This window comes from Salarias fasciatus, chromosome 2 (genome assembly GCF_902148845.1).
Source record: "Salarias fasciatus chromosome 2, fSalaFa1.1, whole genome shotgun sequence".
NCBI classification, from domain to species: domain Eukaryota; kingdom Metazoa; phylum Chordata; class Actinopteri; order Blenniiformes; family Blenniidae; genus Salarias; species Salarias fasciatus.
This window is the reverse complement of record NC_043746.1, coordinates 22031659-22050124: the sequence shown is the minus strand read 5'-3', so window position 1 is coordinate 22050124 and position 18466 is coordinate 22031659. Positions and strand designations below refer to the sequence as shown.

General features: G+C 48.1%; 1 protein-coding gene across 1 annotated transcript; it reads left to right on the top strand.

The window, feature by feature from the left end:
- The first annotated feature begins 2602 nt into the window (after positions 1 to 2602).
- On the top strand, positions 2603 to 5340 carry LOC115406985 (uncharacterized). The gene is made up of 6 exons (XM_030117297.1): positions 2603 to 2655; positions 2754 to 3080; positions 3426 to 3764; positions 3859 to 3984; positions 4083 to 4111; positions 4205 to 5340. The coding sequence occupies exons 1-6, from the start codon at positions 2613 to 2615 to the stop codon at positions 4331 to 4333; spliced, it is 993 nt and encodes a 330-aa protein (XP_029973157.1). The 5' UTR covers positions 2603 to 2612; the 3' UTR covers positions 4334 to 5340.
- Positions 5341 to 18466: the final 13126 nt, after the last annotated feature.

The window sequence follows — 18466 nt, the reverse complement described above, 5'->3', positions numbered from 1 at the left end:
ACTGTGAAATACAACAATATGCATCAGCAAAATGTGATATTAAATGCAGTCTTGGATTGAATTCAAACATGATTTCAAAAGTTTAAAAGTTTTACTTTTCAAAGAGAATAGCAGAAGAGAAAAATAACACACACACACACACACACACACACACACACACATATATATATATATATATATATATAATATATATACATATACATACATACATATGTATGTATGTATGTATATATGTATATATATATATATATATATATATATATATATATATACACATATATTAGTGGTGCAACAGATCATCATTGACATCGGTTCGGCACATACGTGATCCGCGGATCGATTAAAAAAAAAAACAAAAACAACAAAAGAAAAAAAAAACAGTTGTGCTCAGTCCGCACACAGCTTGTGGCAAGCGGAGAAAGGAGGAGAGCAGACATGGCGAGCGGAGGAAAGGAAGAGCAGCAGCCCACTAGCGACCCCCGCGGTCGCTACATAGCCCCCACCCGAGGGGTTTAAACATCCCTGAAACCCTGGAGCCACAAACAGTAAAGGTCCAAATGTCCCGGCCGCTGGCGGCGGCGTGAAGAACGACGCAGACCCTCCGGCACTGGTCCTGGCCGAGGGTCTGCGTCAACAGTTCCAGGGCTTGTGGTGCCGGTTTCTCCCCCCCTGGGCAGCTCCAAAGGCCAGTACAGGGAGAGCCGGTCCCGGTGTAAAACCACCGGGGATCTTCGGTCAGCCATCCTGACCCAGTAGACCACGTCCGAAAGTTTCTCCAGCACCACGGCTGGTCCCCGCCTGTGGGTGGAGAGCTTTGGCGACAGTTCTTTCTTTCAGAGGAGGCAGTGCACCCACACCCGCTGTCCCTGGGTGAGGGGCTGCCCCCGGCAGTGAGTGTCATAAACACACTTTTGCCTGAGCCCCGCGTCCTCCTGGGCTTGACGGGCAAACTCGTGCGCCACATGTAGGCGCTCCTTCAGGCGCTGGAAGTAGTCCAGCTTAGGGCCTGCAGCAAGCTCTGGTTCCGGTGGTGGCCCCGACGGCCAAATCCACGGGGGTCCGCAGTTCCTGACCGAAAAGCAGGGCGGCCGGCGTGCACTTGGAGGAGTCCTGTACCATGGATCGGTACGACCACAGGACCAGGGGCAGATGGCGGTCCCAGTCTCGTTGGTGGCGGATGGTGAGTATGGCGAGTTGTGTGGCCAAGATGCGGTTGAAACGCTCCACTAACCCTTCGCTCTGGGAGTGGAGCGGTGTGGTCCGAGTTTTCTTCACTCCCAGCCGCGTGAAGACCTCCGCCATCACCTGGCTCTAGAAGTTCTGCCCCTGGTCGCTGTGGAGCTCCTCCGGCACACTGAACCTGCGAAACACCTCCTCCACCAGCCGCTCAGCGGTTATGGAGGCACTCTGGTCAGGAACTGCGTACGCCTCGGGCCACTTGGTAAAGTAGTCCATGGCGACCAACACATACCGGTTTCCGGAGTTGGTGATGGGGAATGGACCCAGGATGTCCACCTGTTGCCGCTGCAGCGGTGCTTGAGAGTGGTGGCTTGGTCCTTTCTGAGCGGTGCAGGTGTCGCAGCAGTGGACATATATATATACATATATAGGGATTTTATTTTTAGGCAAAATCGAGCAGCCCTAATACATAGTATTGCTGGGCCTGACAGGGGGACAGAAAAGTGAAAGAAACAAACAAGTGAACATACAAGCTAACAACAACAAAAGGGGGTGTAGAGAAGTGCAAGATACTACAAACCTTTTTTTTCTTTTTGTTTTTAAACACCAAGCAATCGGCTACTATGGGGATTTCATTTCCTCTGCCCTCTTCTGGACTGGCGCGTGGGTGTCTGCCTGGGGGAGTGGCTTGGATCTGGGCTCTGGGATCACTGCCGGTTATCTCTCTGACCTGCTTCTGGCCTTCTCAGGGGTAAGAGGTCATATATGCATGATCACTATCACATTTGCATGATCTTTAATCACTCTTCACATTCTACCAGTGGACTCAGTCACCTTCTTTTCTTGTAGTGGGTTAGACACATGGTGATCTGTAGTAGGACTCTCCTGATGCTCTGGTGCAATTCCATACTTGAATTTTCAGTTTGCATGCCCCAGTTCACTACCTGCTATATTCTCCAAAAAAACAATTAATTTTTTTGCTTTATAGTCAAGCATATTCACCACATCCTCATTCTTAGGGCAGATCGTCATTTCTTGGTTTCCACACTTGTAGTTGTACAAACCCTTGAAGAAGTCTGTGTGAGCATTTTCAAATTCATCCACCTCCTCCACAAGACTGAGAAGCAAAAATCACCATTCCATGTAAACATTTGATTCTGTTCATGCCTTGCCACCAGGGATCCATCAACATCGCTTTGTGTTTGAAGTTCGTGAATTTTGCAAACATAAAACCATACAGTCTGCTGTCGATGCTGTTTCATGTGGTAAGATCGTTTGTACTTCAGAACTTTTCCATTGTGTGACTATCGTCATGTTCTCCAGTGTGACGACAAACCAATCAGGTTGTTCTGAAGTTTAACACTCCCACTTCAAGAGAGTACAAAAGAAGAGGAGACACTCATTGAACCAGTCAGTGGAGGATTTCTCAGAAAATGTTTGTCATATTTGGTTTTCAGTTGATGATCGCAGTGGGCTGTAAGTATTTCTTGAAAACTCTGAATCAGCAAACATACATTGAATGATGATGTAATATTTGTGTTTTTAGATTTAATGAAAACATTTCTTTCTTTCAGGTTGTGCAACTGCTCAGAACTTTGAGATAAAATCTGTTGTTCCTCAACAAAATGTTACTTTTACGTGTCCTCGTACGCTTAGTCACCAAGAAAAGGTGTATTGGATCAAAATCATTTCTGGTCACCAGCCTGAATTCTTGGGAGGAACAATTAGTTATGATTCAAGTGACGTTAATCAAACTCCTCATTTTACAACCAAACAAGGACCTGGAACTTTTATTCTGCACATTAATCAAATTCAGATCAACGACACTGGACTTTACTACTGCATCCATACCAGCTGGACTAACATGACATTTTTAAGAGGAGTGTTTCTCATTGTTCAAGGTAAAGTGAACTTCTGATCCTTTGTCTTTTTCAGTATTTTACAAATTATCTTTTTCCATTTACTGTACACATTAAAATTCATGGCTTTTAATACCTTTAAAACATGTCAGAGGTCAGATACAACTGGGTAAACTTCAGATTGGAAAGTATAGAGAGCATTTACAGAGGCAACAAGCGTAGAGGATGATCTCTGAGAGATCTCAAACTGCATAATCTCTTGATTATGTTGATGTTTTCCGATTACGTGCTTCCTCACCTATTTCTCACTTTAGTAGGCGACTGACTGACTCTGTTACTTAAAATTTTATCGGAAATGGTCTTCTAGATTTCCTTTGTCTCCTCCAGGGCCCCAATCTTCCATCTCTGGCATCATTCAAGCTCCTCCGTCTGCTGCGGTCCATCCAGGAGAGTCGGTGTCTCTGCAGTGTTCGGTCCTCTCTGACTCTGAGAAGAAAACATGTTCAGAAGATTACAGAGTTCACTGGTTCAGAGCAGGATCACATCAATCTCACCCCAGTTTCATTTACACTCATGGAGACAATGCAGAGTGTGGAAACTCTTCCCAGAAATGTTTCTATAACTTCTCTAAGAAGGTCAATGTCTCTGATGCTGGTACTTATTACTGTGCTGTGGCTGCATGTGGAGAGGTCATGTTTGGAAATGGAACAAAACTGGACATTAAAGGTTAGTTCACAATATTTTTTTTTTTTCCTGGTGAAATGGTTTCTGAGCTTCGACGAATAAATAGCCATGGATACTGAATGTTTTTCTTTCCCAGATCGCAACAGGAGAACTTTGACTAACACAGAAATAGCTCTTTGGATTGTCTGTATTGCTTTGGCTATAAGTGTGACTCTTTCAGTCTATCTCATCTGGACCATCAAGAAGATCAACTGCAAAAGTGGTAATACAAGTTTCTTTCAAAAAATTCCATTTATTTCATGACATGTGCAGCATTAATGTCTACCGACACATTTTATACTAAATTTCTCTGTTGAACAGATGCTGAACCAGCCAGCAGTGATCAACAGGTACAGTATCAAGCTAAAATAACAGAGTTGTTCATTTCAGTTATTCTGGTAAATAAAGTTGTAACATTTGTGTGTCTTCTTGCTTTTCTTCAGACAGATGAAGCTGTTTTGACCTATTCGGCACCAACCTTCAGCAGGAGAAAAGTCACTAAATCAGAAAGAGGAAACACACACTCAGTTCAGGAAGAGACGATCTACACTCACATGCTTGTTCACCACTGATTAAGAATGTACACTCTCAATCTGCTAAACACTTTTTTTAACTTTTCCAAGCTGATATTCCTGCTTCATATCTACATTTATTCCCATTATTTTAATTTTCATCTTAAGTATCTGTCAGAGAAAGGTGCTTTGACTGAACTTCATAAAGGTAAACTGAACTCCCAGTACACTTGAAAGTAATTAATAGTTTGACCAGTTTCAAAGGACAGTACAAAGTGAAATGTAAAGCAGCGTAAACTTCAGTAATAATGCAAACTCTGATACATTTACTTGTATTTAAGTGAAACTTATGAAATGTTGCATGGCTGTATATAAATACTCATTCTCAGTTCTCCAGGAGGAACCAGTGGTTTAAGTCTGCTGATTTGCAGCGGTACGGAGTTCTGGGACTTCTAAGAATGTCATCTGAGCATCCTGGCACTTCTCCAAACACCAAGAGTGAAACAATATGCTCACCAGCCTTCACAGTGCCGAGCGCACGTTCACTGCTTCATCTTGCAGAGACTTCATTACCCATACTGCCTTGAGCTTCACGAGAGAAGTGCTCATGTGTCGATCAAGCCGCCTGCGGTAAACATGAGTCCACCAAAAGTGTGTGTGGGGCTCATGCTGCATGGGGAGAGGAAGGACCTCAATCAAGTGGAGTTTGTGCTGATTAACCTGAACAGTGCAGGCTCTGTCTGAATCCACCCAGCTGCTCTGAAACTCATGTACAAAATAATAAAGATCTTTTGTTGTATATGTGGTCTGCTAACTGCTGGAGAGTTAAAGTTCACTCAAGTTTATTGGTGCAATAAGTTTTTCAGAAATTGACCTCTTTTTTTTAATTACGATTGACTCATGCAAAAGAGAATGCCGGCACCTTTTTTAAAACCTTAAAGTATTGGATGAAACTAACCCTGCAGAGCGTTCGGAACAGCACTGTATGAATATTATTGAATTGAATCAACTTGAATAATATACACCTGAGTTTGTTGTTGTCAAGATGTTTATGTTATGTATAAAAAAAATTCTATTCGACTTGAAAATGCCTTCCTGTTTTGCTTCGTCCATTTACAATGTTTTTTTGTTGTTGTTTTTTTTTTTTTATGCTGAAGGCGTCCAACACTTCAAATCAATGTAAACAGATGTACGCTATGTTTTTATGTCATGCTTTAGACTTTGGAAATAATTGGAAATTTATGGAAATGACAATATTGTCATGCCCTGTACCCCTGTGTTTTGTGGAATGTTTAGACAGGATCGGTCTTGGTCGGCACACAATGAACACACCAGACACTGATATGCTAGAATAAAAGCGTCAGTTTATTCCCCGCAACACAGCGTATCACAATCACACAGCAATATGCAGCATAACAACACATTGTTATAGTTTCTTACCACGACGCACGATCCGGGGAGCCAACAGATCAGGCAGGAAACTCTTTACTGCATCAGTCCGAGCAAGTGTACACCTCCACGGAAGACTCCGACTAGACGACGAGCGCGAGCCGTCTTTTATCCCGTCAGACCCCTCCCGGGGTGTCATTTCGAGATTGGCCAGATCTCACGTGAACCAGGGAGGATGACCAGGCAAAAGAGTTCTCGCATTCCTCTGTCTCCACCTGTCCCTACTCCCATCCATTGTCATGGTAACTGGACATCAACATCTTGCAGGACGAAAGAGTTCCCCCCACATTCCTGAACATGTCAGAGTAACTCTTATAGATAACGATATGCAAACATGTCACCCTGACCCTGCTTCCCGGACCGCAGCAGAAAAACATGTTTATTCCAAAGCATAGGTGAACGTGCAAAACCGCATGAACACAGAAGATACATGCAGAGCTGGAGGGGGCTGAGGACTTTCGTTCGGTCATGATGACTCCGGCTGGAAAGCAGCGCCGTCACCACACCCTGCAACCAGATGGGGTGCTCGGGGCCTGTTTTGTCTTTGTTTGCCCCGTCTCACCCATAGATATATACACAAACACTAGATGGCTCATGCGCGCTGTAACCCAATGGGGACTAACGTCGTCACATGGCGGCCATCTTGGTACAGGGCCGCTCACTCACTCAGCACATTAATGTCAATCGAGCGTTAACTTTGAAATAGCTATAGATTGCTCGATTTTCAATCGATTTTCAAATGACTTGGTTTGTTATAAACGTCAGACTCGTAGATATTTAACTGCGTGCAAAACGAAAAGTTGTGATTTTAACATTTAGTCTACATCATAGCAGCCTAACGTTAGAAATAAATCAAACCATATGTAAATCCATCAAGAATTCAATGAGTTGAGTATTTTAGTGAGTGTAAATCACTCACCTTCCATTAGATGACACAGAGCGCCCAGAGAGGTCCACTGTCCTGAGATGGCCGCCAGTGAACAACGTTGTTGACTCCGCCTTAAAGGGGCTGTATCATGCTTTTTTAGCTAGTCCAAACCCTAGAAATAGCATTAACATGGTAATAGCTTATTTTTGGCGCTAAGGAAAAGTAATTTTGTGTGAAATTAAAGATTTTCTGGGGCTAATTCTGAAACCCAGAAGAGAAAACGCTCCGTTTCACTGAAAATCCCGCCTCTCCCCTGTGGACTTTGACTGACAGCGTACTTCAACCAATCAACGCTTCAAAACAAATACACTAGCTAGCTTTAGCTCTTTAGCTCTAGCTTCTCCACACGCATAAACGTCTTTTCCTGTGAGAAACTCACCAAGTGCAGACCCTTCAGACCCTTCAGACTCTTGCTTTTGCTTGACTGTTGCTTTCAGACGATAGTCAAAGTTTATCCTCGAAATTGGAGTTACAAAAAGCAGCAACGCTGATTGCCGAGGGCCTGCGGGAGGGGGGCTCAGGGGAGCAATCTTCACAGTGTGACGTGAACGTGGGAAAGCAGAGCGTTTTCATTCACGGGTGCGGGAGGGGCTGCCTCTCTGAGCAGCACAAACACTAGGAAAGCTTAAACACGCGGGCACAAAGGAAAGAAACACTTTGGAGGTGTTTTCGGTGAGTACATACGAGGGGGGACCCAAAAGTTTCCGGATTGATTCTATTAATAAAAAAATACAATGAATTTCCGACTTTGGCCGCTAGATGTCGCTACAGGATAGCCTCATGCATAACTGTGCCAGGTTTGGTCTTCCCCCATGATGCGGTCAGCTGACAGTCACTGTTTGTGTTGACGGAGTTACACCCCGCTCTTCGATTTTTCAAGATGGCGGATATCCACGGATATGCGCTCTGTCAAAACATTTTGTTTTTTATTGGGAAAACAGCGGCAGAAACACTCACCATGTTGCAGACATTCTTTAAGAAGGATTCTCAGGGTTTATAAGTGGTTTGGGCCCTTTAAGAGCAATCAGATTACATCACGAAGACCAGGCACGCAGAGGACAACAATCCACTTCCAGAACAGAGGAAAACGTCACATAAACTGAAGAAGACATCATGGTAGATCCACGCAGGACTTTTGATGACATTGCAGAACTGATGGGAGTATTGTAGAGATCCAGACAGATAATCCTCAGGGGGTTATTAGAAGCAGTGAGATGAAGGCACCCGGAAATGGCCGCATCATAACAGACAGCAGACCACAGGACGCCCCGTTACGCACAGAAATAGCACCAAATGTTGTGCGTAAAGCATATTTTTGGACTAAAACCATGACCAGCCAGCCTCCCCACCGCCATATTCACCTGATCTGGCCCCAGGCGACTGCTTTTTGTTGTCAAAGATGAAACTGGAGCGGCAGCGGAAAGGTAAGACAGGCATACAAGCGGGGGATGGAAAATCGAAGTTCTATCTTTCCGGTACAGTTACGCATGGTCATGGCGACTCTTCTGAACAGTGAAAATCTCGGGTGCAGCATTGTATTCAAGCCAAAGGAGAGTATTTTGAAGGTGACAGTTTCAAATAATTGCGAAGATTAAAAAATAAAAAGTTCTAACTACAGTCCGGGAACTTTTGGGTCCACCCTCGTAACTATATAACAAGGTTAAAACATACATAATGTGAATTTTGCATGATACAGCCCCTTTAAGGCACCTAGTTTTTATATGATATCTGTGGTGTTGGTCACATGGTGCTGACGTCAGCACGCGTCAGGTATTTGTAGGCGCTGTTCGCGCCCTGGAATTATGGGAAATGTATGCGAGAATAAAGCCTCATTCATTGAAGTCACGCCGTTGTCTGATCTATCTGTTGGGATATAATATTGGCGACGAGGATGGAGCTTCCGCTCACACCTCTTCCTCAGTTTCTCGCTCTGCCGGGCGAGCCGCCGATCCCCTGGGCCCGATGGTACGAGTCCTTTCAGACTTTTGTTGCCGCAGCCGGGCTAGCCGACGCCAGCGAAGCGCGGCTACAGGCGCTGCTAATTCATAGCCTGGGAACCAAGGGACAGCGCATCTTCCGCACACTTGGACCGGCTAAGAAGTACAAGGACTGTGTGGCTTTACTGGCAGGACATTTCGCGGCTCCACAAAGCGTGATCTTCCGGAGGATCGCTTTTCGGCAGCGCAGACAGAGACCAGGTGAGCCGGTACACCAGTATGTCACAGATCTCCGGTGTTTGGCGAGCCTCTGTAAATTCGATCATCTGGAAGATGAGTTCATTCGCGATCAAACTATTAATTCGCGATCTGGCGGAGCATACATCTGATCCGAAGCTACGTGAGAAACTGCTTATGGCACCGGATGATCTGCCTTTGTCCAAGGCGGTGGAGATGGCGTGTCAGCTGGAGTCGGCGGTGCAGTTAACATCACGGCTAACGTGTGCGAATCCAACTTCGTCGCACTCGGCTTCACTCGCACAAACTGTGACCCCGGCGGCGCAGCTTCCCGACCCCACTTACCCTCCTGACGAGATGGAGATTAACGTTGCGGGTTACCGGGGCCCCTCGGCGCGCCGATCCTGCGGGAACTGCGGCTCAACGTCCCATCCCACATGCGCACCGGTCTGCCCAGCTATAGGACAGAGGTGCCAACGCTGTGGGAAACCCAATCACTTTGCCAAAGTGTGCCGCTCAGTACCCGCAGCTGCGAGACCCCAGTGCCACTCATCTCGCCCGTCCAGCCCGACCACCATCCACACCGTGGGCTCAGCCTCCAAGCCTTTCACCTGGTGTACAGTGGAGCTGGATGGGGTGTGTTTACCCCTGCTCCTGGACACAGCTGCCTCCAGGTCCCTCCTCAGTGAGTCCACAGTTCGCCAGCTTTTTCCAAAACACACCATTAAAGCAGGAGCAGATGAACTGTATGGGTACGGTCATTCTAAAATCAACATGATCGGCACCGCCACCTTTTCAGTGAGCTATGGTTCGAGAGTCCTCCCAGCCTTCACATTCCAGGTGTCCCGCCACGGCGCCAACCTCCTGGGGTTTGACCTCTTCTGTGCCCTGGGGTTTTCCATCACTGACAACCTGGGTGCCACCATCCTGACTGTAACGACGCCATGGCAGCAGCGCTGGCCGGCGCTTTTCATCGGGCTTGGTTGCCTCACCGCCTTCAACCACCAGCCACTCATCGACCCCACAGTGCGCCCCGTCATCCAGCCTCTGCGCAGGTTACCCCTCACCCTGCGTGATGATGTCACCGCCGAGCTGCAGAAACTGCTGGATGCTGGCATCATCGAGCGGATCGACGCATCGCCCTGGATCTCCAACCTGGTGGTGGCTAAGAAGAAGACGGGTGGTCTGCGCCCCTGCGTTGATCTCAGGCAGGTGAACAAAGCTGTGGTCCCGGATAAATACCCGTTACTGACAAGGGAGGAGCTTTCGGCACAGTTTCATGGCTCAACAGTTTTCTCCAAGCTGGACCTTCGCCAGGGCTACCTGCAGGTTCCCCTACACCCGGACAGCCGCAACCTCACCGCGTTTGTGACCCACATGGGGGTTTTCCGCTACACCCGCATGCCCTTTGGACTCAGTTCTGCTCCCAGCTGTTTCCAGAAGATCATGGTCACCATCTTTGCGGGCATCCCTGGCGTGGTCGTCTACCTGGACGACATCGTCGTGCACGGAGCAACACCCGCCCTGCATGACGACAGCCTCTCCAGGGTCCTGGACGTGCTCGTGGGTCACAGCCTCACACTCAACGGGGAGAAGTGCATCTTTGCAGCCGCTGCCATCGAGTTTGTGGGGTTCCACCTGACTGCTGAGGGTCTGAGTCCACTACATTCTAATGTGGACGCCATCCTGCGCCTGCCTGAGCCCTCCTGTCCTGCGCAGCTGACCTCATTCTTGGGGATGACAGCCTACTACCTGCGTTTCCTGCCCCTCTACTCGGAGACCACTGCACCACTGCGCGCCCTCCTTAAGCAGGGCATCCCCTGGACCTGGTCTGCTGCATGCTCCACAGCAGTTCAACGGCTCAAGTCACAACTGACTTCTCCGCCTGTGCTCGCTCACTTTGACCTGGAGAGTCCTACGTTCGTCACCTGTGATGCCTCCAACACCGCGGTCGGCGCAGTTTTGTCACAGCGCCACCAAGGGGTGGAACGCCCGGTGGCGTTCGCCTCACGGACACTCACTCCCACTGAGCAGAAGTACTCTGTGGGGGAAAGGGAGGCGCTGGCCTGTGTCTGGGCATGTGAGCGGTGGCACATGTACCTCTACGGCAGGCATTTTACGCTGCGGACTGACCACCAGGCTCTCACAGCTCTCCTGGCCACCACTAGATCAGGTCACAAACCGCTGCGCCTTTATCGCTGGTCTGAGAGGCTGCAGGTGTACAACTTCTCCACACAGTTTACGCCAGGCAGAGAAAATGTGGTGGCAGATCTCCTCTCTAGAGCCACACCCACCTCCACTCCTGACACCACCCAGGACGCCGCAGAACCAGAACTGATCCTCATGCTACACACGCCCCTTCAGGCAGCCGTTTCTCTCTCAGATCTGCAGACAGCCTCCGCACAGGACCCCGTGCTTCAACAGCTGTGCACCTATATTCGTAGCGGCTGGCCTGCCAGGGTCTCGGAGGACCTGGCACCCTTCCACCGAGTCAGGAACGACCTCTCCTGTTGGAATGATGTCTGCGTGGCTAGGGGGCTGTGCACTGTGATCCCAAGGGCCCTGAGAGAACGTGTCCTGACTATGGTCCACGACGGCCATCTGGGCATTGTCAGAGTGAAACAGAGATGCAGGGGGTTAGTCTGGTGGCCAGGCATCGACAGAGACATTGAGGACCTAGTCCGGGACTGTGCAGCCTGCCTCACCAGCGGTAAAACCGGCCCACCTCCCTCCCCACCTCGGCAGCCTGTGCCGTGGCCTCAGACACCGTGGACCCACATTCAGGTAGACATCTGTGGCGAACTCCACGGCACCCCGCATCATCAACGCTTCCTGCTGGTGGCCTATGATCTCCACTCCAAATGGCCAGAAGTGCTGCCTGCTGGGTCTGTTACCACTACGGGAGTCATCGGTTTCCTCTCCTCCCTGTTCGCCCGCTGGGGCGTCCCTGATGCCATCACCACGGATAACGGGCCCCAGTTCATCTCGACTGATTTCGTGGCTTTCATGGAGGGAAGGGGGATTAAGCACATCAGGACTGCCTTGTACCACCCACAGGCCAATGGCGGCGTGGAGAGGTTCAATCAAACCCTTAAGAATGGGCTCAGGGCGCACATGGCGGACGGCCTCCCATTTTCAGACTCTCTGCAGAGCACGCTAATGCATTACAGAGCAACACCACACTCCACGACTGGCAGTTCACCGGCGCTCCTGATGCTGGGGCGTGAGCTGCAGCTCCCTCTGGAACGCTTGCGTCGGCCTGGTAGCAACGTCCCGGCAGTGGCGACTTCCACCAGGGGCAGAGTGGCAGAGCAGCAACGGCGCATGAAACAGCGGTTTGACAAGGAGCATCGGGCTAGGCATCCAGCGCTGGCCGTGTCGGACTGGGTTCGAGTCCGGCGACCCACTCGCTCCCACAAGCTGCTCTCTTTCTGGTCCACGCCGCTGCAGGTCGCAGCACAGCTGGGACCGGCCACTTTCCGCCTGGCAGATGGTTCGCACTGGCATGCCAGTCGTCTCCGACGGGTGGCGCCACCGTCACTGACTGATCACCTGACTCCCTCAGATCTCGTCACGACAGATGGGGTTTGGGATCCACTTCATGAGCCGATGGAGGCTCCGGCAGGGCAACCCGGTGAATTGGCTGGGCCATCTGAGTCAGCGCGGCCAGAAGCTCGTCCGGTTAGGGCCCGTCAGAGGCCTGCATACCTCAGGGACTACGTCACGGATTTTTGAGTCGGAGTTTAGGTACATAGCCTGTAATGTGGCAGAATAATCCACAGGGCTATGGAGGTAAACTGGTAGTCCACCCAGTTTACCTAGGGAGGTTATGTAGTAGTTATTTTGTTACGTTATGCTTGAACGCGGTTGTTTGTTGTGTTTTTTTCGGGGGGGGGGGTAAATGTGGTGTTGGTCACATGGTGCTGACATCAGCACGCGTCAGGTATTTGTAGGCGCTGTTCGCGCCCTGGAATTATGGGAAATGTATGCGAGAATAAAGCCTCATTCATTGAAGTCACGCCGTTGTTTGATCCATCGCCGTTGTCTGATCCATCTGTTGGGATATAATATTACATAATACATATGGTCTTACCTGTATCTGTCTGCCCCTCATTTTCTCCTGCCTGGTCACCTGCCTGCTCCTCCTGTTCTCCTGTCTGGTCTCCTGTCTTGTTTTCTCCCTAATGTGCCACACCTGTTGTCTCCTCTACTTGAGCTCTGCTCCCCGCTCTCCTCTTATTGGCTCCTTGTGGGTCTGTCTGCATGTCTTGCTTGTGTGTCCTTGCCTCGCCTCAGCTCTGTTCTGCTCTGCTCAGCTCATTCCCGTATCCTGCGTTCCTGTATCCCTGTGTTCCCCTTTCCTGCAAATAAATGGGCTTTGAACTCAGCCTGGCTGCCTGTGCATGGGTCCTTGCACCCGTGACAGAAGGAGCTGACCATCCCTCCATCCAGCGGGCAGTGAGTCTTTTGAAACTGTGTGCCTCCCGCATAAATCTTCAGTCCGACAGTGGCGGTGCTCCACCAGCCCCCGGATCTTCAGCCTCTGGCCCCTGCCGGTGAAGCTCGCCCCTGGACCGTCTGCCTCTGGCCCCTGCCGGCGAAGCTCGCCCTCGGACATCTGGCGACCGTTTCCCCCCGCTTCTCCGCTCCTGGATGGCCTTTTGGCAGGGGGGAGTTCTGTCCCCGTCCCAGTCCTGTTTGCTGCTCGGTGTCATATCCTGCAAATACGAGGGGGTACCCAAAAAAAACCGGAATTTGGTCAGAAAACAATAATAATAATGAGTTCCGACTTCTGGCCGTCAGATGTGCTGCAGGTAAGCCTCATGCACATCTGTGAGAAATTTGAGCTCCGAGAGTTACACTGATGCCTGTCAGGCGCTATTTATAGCAACAGAGTGCAGAGGCGGTCTGCGATTTTTTCCAAAATGGCGACATTGCCTGGGAAGCCAGAGCAGCGCGCAAACATTAAATTCTGCTTTTTGCTGGGAAAAAACAGCAGCAGAAACACTCACCTTGTTGCAGCAAGCCTACAAGGATGATGCTCTGGCGAAGAATCAGGTCCATGAGTGGTTCGGGTGGTTTAAAAAGGGCCAGATGTCCGCGCGTCGGGTGCGCTCAGCCGTGAAAACAATGCTGAGCTGCTTTTCCGCTGTCCAGGGTCTCGTCCACAGCAAGTTTATCCCTCCAGGTCAGACTGTAAACCAGGAATACTACATGGAAGTCCTCAGACAGCTCCGTGAGGATGTGAGGAGGAAGCGGCCCGCGGAGTGGCGGAGTGGAGCCCGGTTGATCCACCACGACAGTGCGCCAGCGGGCACGGCGCTGCGCGTCACGCAGTTTCTGGTGAAGAATAAGATGAATCTCCTCTCCCATCCGCCTTATTCGCCAGATGTAGCCTCGAGTGACTTTTTCTTGTTCCCCAAGTTGAAGAAAGAGCTGAAGGGACAGCGGTTTGCAGATGTGGAGGAGGTGACAGAAAAATCGCAGCCGGCAAAAAATGGCACTTTTACGCGCGGGTCTGACGACGCATTGGTGAAGCGGGAGACATGGCTGGAGCGCTGCATGAATGCAGATGGGGATTATTTTGAAGGCGACGGTGGTGTTTTATTTTGAAATGTCATAAATAAAAAGTTATAATCAAATTCCGTTTTTTTTTGGGTACACCCTCGTAAGTGGGTTTTGAACTCCGCCTGGTTGCCTGCGCGTGGGTCCTTCCATGCCACACCCGTGACACTTATTTTGGAAGATAAACTCCAGCTGTGAAATACAATTCTGACCACATGGAAATCTGACCATCTGCATAGAATATTGAGCCCTTATTTATTAGTGTATATTGTTAAATAAATGTGCTGTTTTAATACCTTTTTTTTTTTCATTTGTATATGTTTTCATATAGTTTTTTGTTTTTTCCAAATATTTTTGCAAACTTAGTGAGGTGGGTCACTTTTCTGGGGTGGAGTTGGTGCAGAGGGGGGATTATGTAAGAGAAAAGTGGCCATTGGGTCACTTACAGGTGGCCGTAATGCATTTGATGCTTCTGTCGCATCCTCTTGTTATTCTCTGCACTATTCTTCCATGCGCCCACAAGGGGGCGCAGGATAACGACTGCTCACCTGTCAAAAGAATATTTGGGAATGGTTAATAGCAATCAACTGGTTGAGCACCCATGGTTTTACATGCAAACAGAAAGATGGAGTCTTTCCAACTCTCCACTTTGGTTTCTCACACACACACACACACACACACACACACACACACACACACACACACACACACACACACACACACACACACACGTCAACATTACTTTAAACACCTCCCCTCATGTGTTAGCAGCCACCATTAAACACCAAACAGGACAAACATGGGATTAAAAAAAGACATCAGAAAATGAGCAGGTTTATCTATGTTGTTGTTCTTTCATGTAGAATTACTTTTGCTTCCATGAATCGCTCCAAAAACAACTCAAATCTAAATCATAGCGCTGATATGTCCTGTTATTTAAAAAAAAAAAGGCTGCACACGTACTTCCTGGAATGAAACCAGAGGATGAGACAAGAAGAAAAAAACTCTCAACTCGTGTACTTGTTTAAAAGCACAACCGCAACAAAGTTGGACCTTCATATCACCTGGTATCAGTCAGACATAATCAACAATGTGAAGAAACGAACACACATAGCAAGTAGAAGAAACAAATTAACACAATCTTTACCCAACTCGAGGTTCAAAAGCAAAACTCATCATGTGAGCTGTTTTTACTGGAGATCTTCCTGAGTGAAAATTAAACTATGACATTGTCTCAGAGATGTTTTAAGGCAGTGGTCCCCAAACTACGGCCCGCCTCCACATTTGGTCTAGCCCCCAGAGAGCATTTTAATTTTTTTCATATACCATATTTTCCGCACTATAAGGCATCGAAAAGCCTCTAATTTTCTGAAAAACCAATAGTGCGCCTTTTTTGTGGAAAATACGGTAATAAAGACCACCCGGTTGTCAGTCCGAGCTGTTTGACTGCGCCCGCCGTGACACTGGGAGCGGCCGCGCTGCGCTGCATGTCCGTGCAGAGGAGGGTCCTCAGTCAAACTGGCTTTGATATGTCGCTTTACTCACTATTGAACACATTTCCACTGAGCATGGAACCACCGAGATCACCAACATGTATTTCGCTCATACAGGACGTGGATCATTTTTTTCTCCACTTTTATACTGGACTGGACACTATTGCGATATTTCCAGAGTGTTCCTGTTCAGCAGTGTGGCTGCACAGATCTTTAAAGATACCTTCAGTGTGAGCAGGGCAATGATAGTAAAACTGGCTGTTATCTGAGTGTCTGAATAAAAGAAACAATAGTATATGCATCGTTTAATGTGAGGGGGGCGTGGCCAGGCGACTCTCAATGTATTAGTTTAAAAAGAGAGACGTGGGACACAAAAAACTGAACAAAGCGCTGCTCCTGGACAGGATTCAATAGATTAATTTACCAAACTCAGAGCATGAGTTTCCATGAGACTGGGTTGTCTGTTCTATGCACCTTGTAATGCGGTGAGTCCTTTACATGAAAAAAGTAAACAAAAAAAAAACAAAAAAAAAAGTTAATTGACGGTGTGCCTTATAATCTGGTCTACCTTATAGTTCGAAAAATACAGTATGTGTATTTGTATTTAATAATAAAGTTGGACTTTTGCAAACTGACCACGGCCCCCCATCAGGTAAGGGAAAAGTTATGTGGCCCTCGCAGGAAAAAGTTTGGGGACCCCTGTTTTAAGGAGTCATCAAAATGGTCTCTTAACTACAGCTGTGATGTTGAATGAACGAGTCGTTCCTTTGAACGGCTCTTTCAAGTGAACGAAAAGAGCCTGTTCACAATGTTTCAGAGTCATTCCTTTGTGTAAATTGTCCACGCTTCCTTCACGTGTCTCCTGTGTGCTTGTGAGTCTGAGCTGTCACCGCTGCCTTCATCTTGTGAATGACTGACGACATCTCTGAGTTTCAGTTTTCCACAGCAAGCTCCAGTCACCTGAACGCTCATGTTCAGGTGTTGAAAACTCATATTCAACAGTAACGGTGTCAAATGTCAGAAAATAACAGATTTACTCTGCACTAATGAAGTTGACGTCCCTAACAGAGATCATGAGACGTTCATCAAGGAGCCAGTCTTTTGAACGGTTCTTTCAAACCAATGGCTCCTCACGAGCCAGCTCCCTTCAAAGAGCCAGAAATCCCAGCTCTAATAGAGAGAAGTCTCCCCCGACAAAACTTGAAATTATCTCGTAAATTTGAAAGGTTTTCGTTCTTCGTGACTTCAATTTCCGAACGGCAGGACAACAAAAAAATTGAGAGAAAAAAAAGAATGCAGCTGAATGAAACAAAACAAAGACTCAGAATGCTATGCTAGTGGAAAAGACAGCACTGGAGGGGAATATTACACAAAGTCCAGTTTTGCAACAAAAACAAGCACCAGTTGCATGGTATTATAGACAAACTTAACAAGACAAAACCAGAGAATCGAATAAGCGCAAACTCACATTGACGCCATGGAAAACAGGCAACAACTGAACAGATACTGAGACACGAGCTAAAAGTCCAGGCTCAACATGCAGAAAAACTAATCGATCAAGAGGGAAGAGCGATGAGAGACAATATCCTAATTTACAACATGCTGGAGGATGAAGAAAATAACACGATGGTGATAAACTCCAGAGACAAACTGGACATTCAGCCAGAAACTGAACTTCAAGAAAGAGCACACAGAGCATTAGCCCCAACACCAACGACAGATAAATACAGATCAATCGTGGTCACATTGGCTGCCATATTGAACAAACTAAAGAATACAATGAACTGAAATGAATGCTGAGGGTGAAAAGCGTCCTATTTCAGACCTCATACCAGGCCAGACTGAACCTATTTTATGACGAAGCTCGACCACATGGTCAGCAAAGCTTCAAAAACCATGAAGGAACCAGGCTTCCTGGTGACCGTGATCCTCCCACCAGAGCATCCAGTCCAGCTTCTGAAGCGACGGCCATGACACACAGCAGGAGGAGAACAAGAGCACGATGGAGGACTGTCCAGTAGAAAAAACAGCCATCAGTGACAAACTTGCCGGAGACTGCAGCCGCCACCTCGCATGCACCCCCTCCTGTCCACTGCAGCCCAGGCAGCCACCCAGTTCGCCATTCTTCTTTCCCATTTGTACTGGTGGCGCGGCGGCGCTGGCGCCCCCTAATGGACAGCGCCCTTAGCATCTGCCTATACTGCCTATGCCATTGGCCGGCTCTGCATTCACCTTAAAGCTAGGGTTGGCGATTTGAATGAGATACATTTTTTTAAATACTGGTTAAAATGATCTTTATGACCCGATGGGAAGCAAAGTAGTTTGGAAAATATCCGCTATCTACAGCAGGAGTAAAACGGGACAAACAGCAACCAATAGTCTTGAGGGGACACCTTTTTTAAAACCAATCAAATCCCTTCGCCGTTCGACCTGCCCCCTGCGCGTACATGTACCTGTGCACTGACCCTGGTTCAGTGCACGCGTAGAAGGACGGAGCGTCGTTGCAGAACGGTGGAGACGAATGTTTGGGGGTTTACTCACCGTTCAGTGCATCATAACTTGGCATAGTGCAAATAAAGAAAAA

What these genes read in the sequence shown, in the direction of transcription:
- LOC115406985 (XM_030117297.1), top strand. Translation starts at nt 2,613, where the DNA reads ATGTTTGTCATATTTGGTTTTCAGTTGATGATCGCAGTGGGCT. An exon ending in GTTGATGATCGCAGTGGGCT is followed by an intron (nt 2,656 to 2,753) that starts GTAAGTATTTCT and finishes TCTTTCTTTCAG; the next exon opens with GTTGTGCAACTGCTCAGAAC. An exon ending in AGTGTTTCTCATTGTTCAAG is followed by an intron (nt 3,081 to 3,425) that starts GTAAAGTGAACT and finishes TGTCTCCTCCAG; the next exon opens with GGCCCCAATCTTCCATCTCT.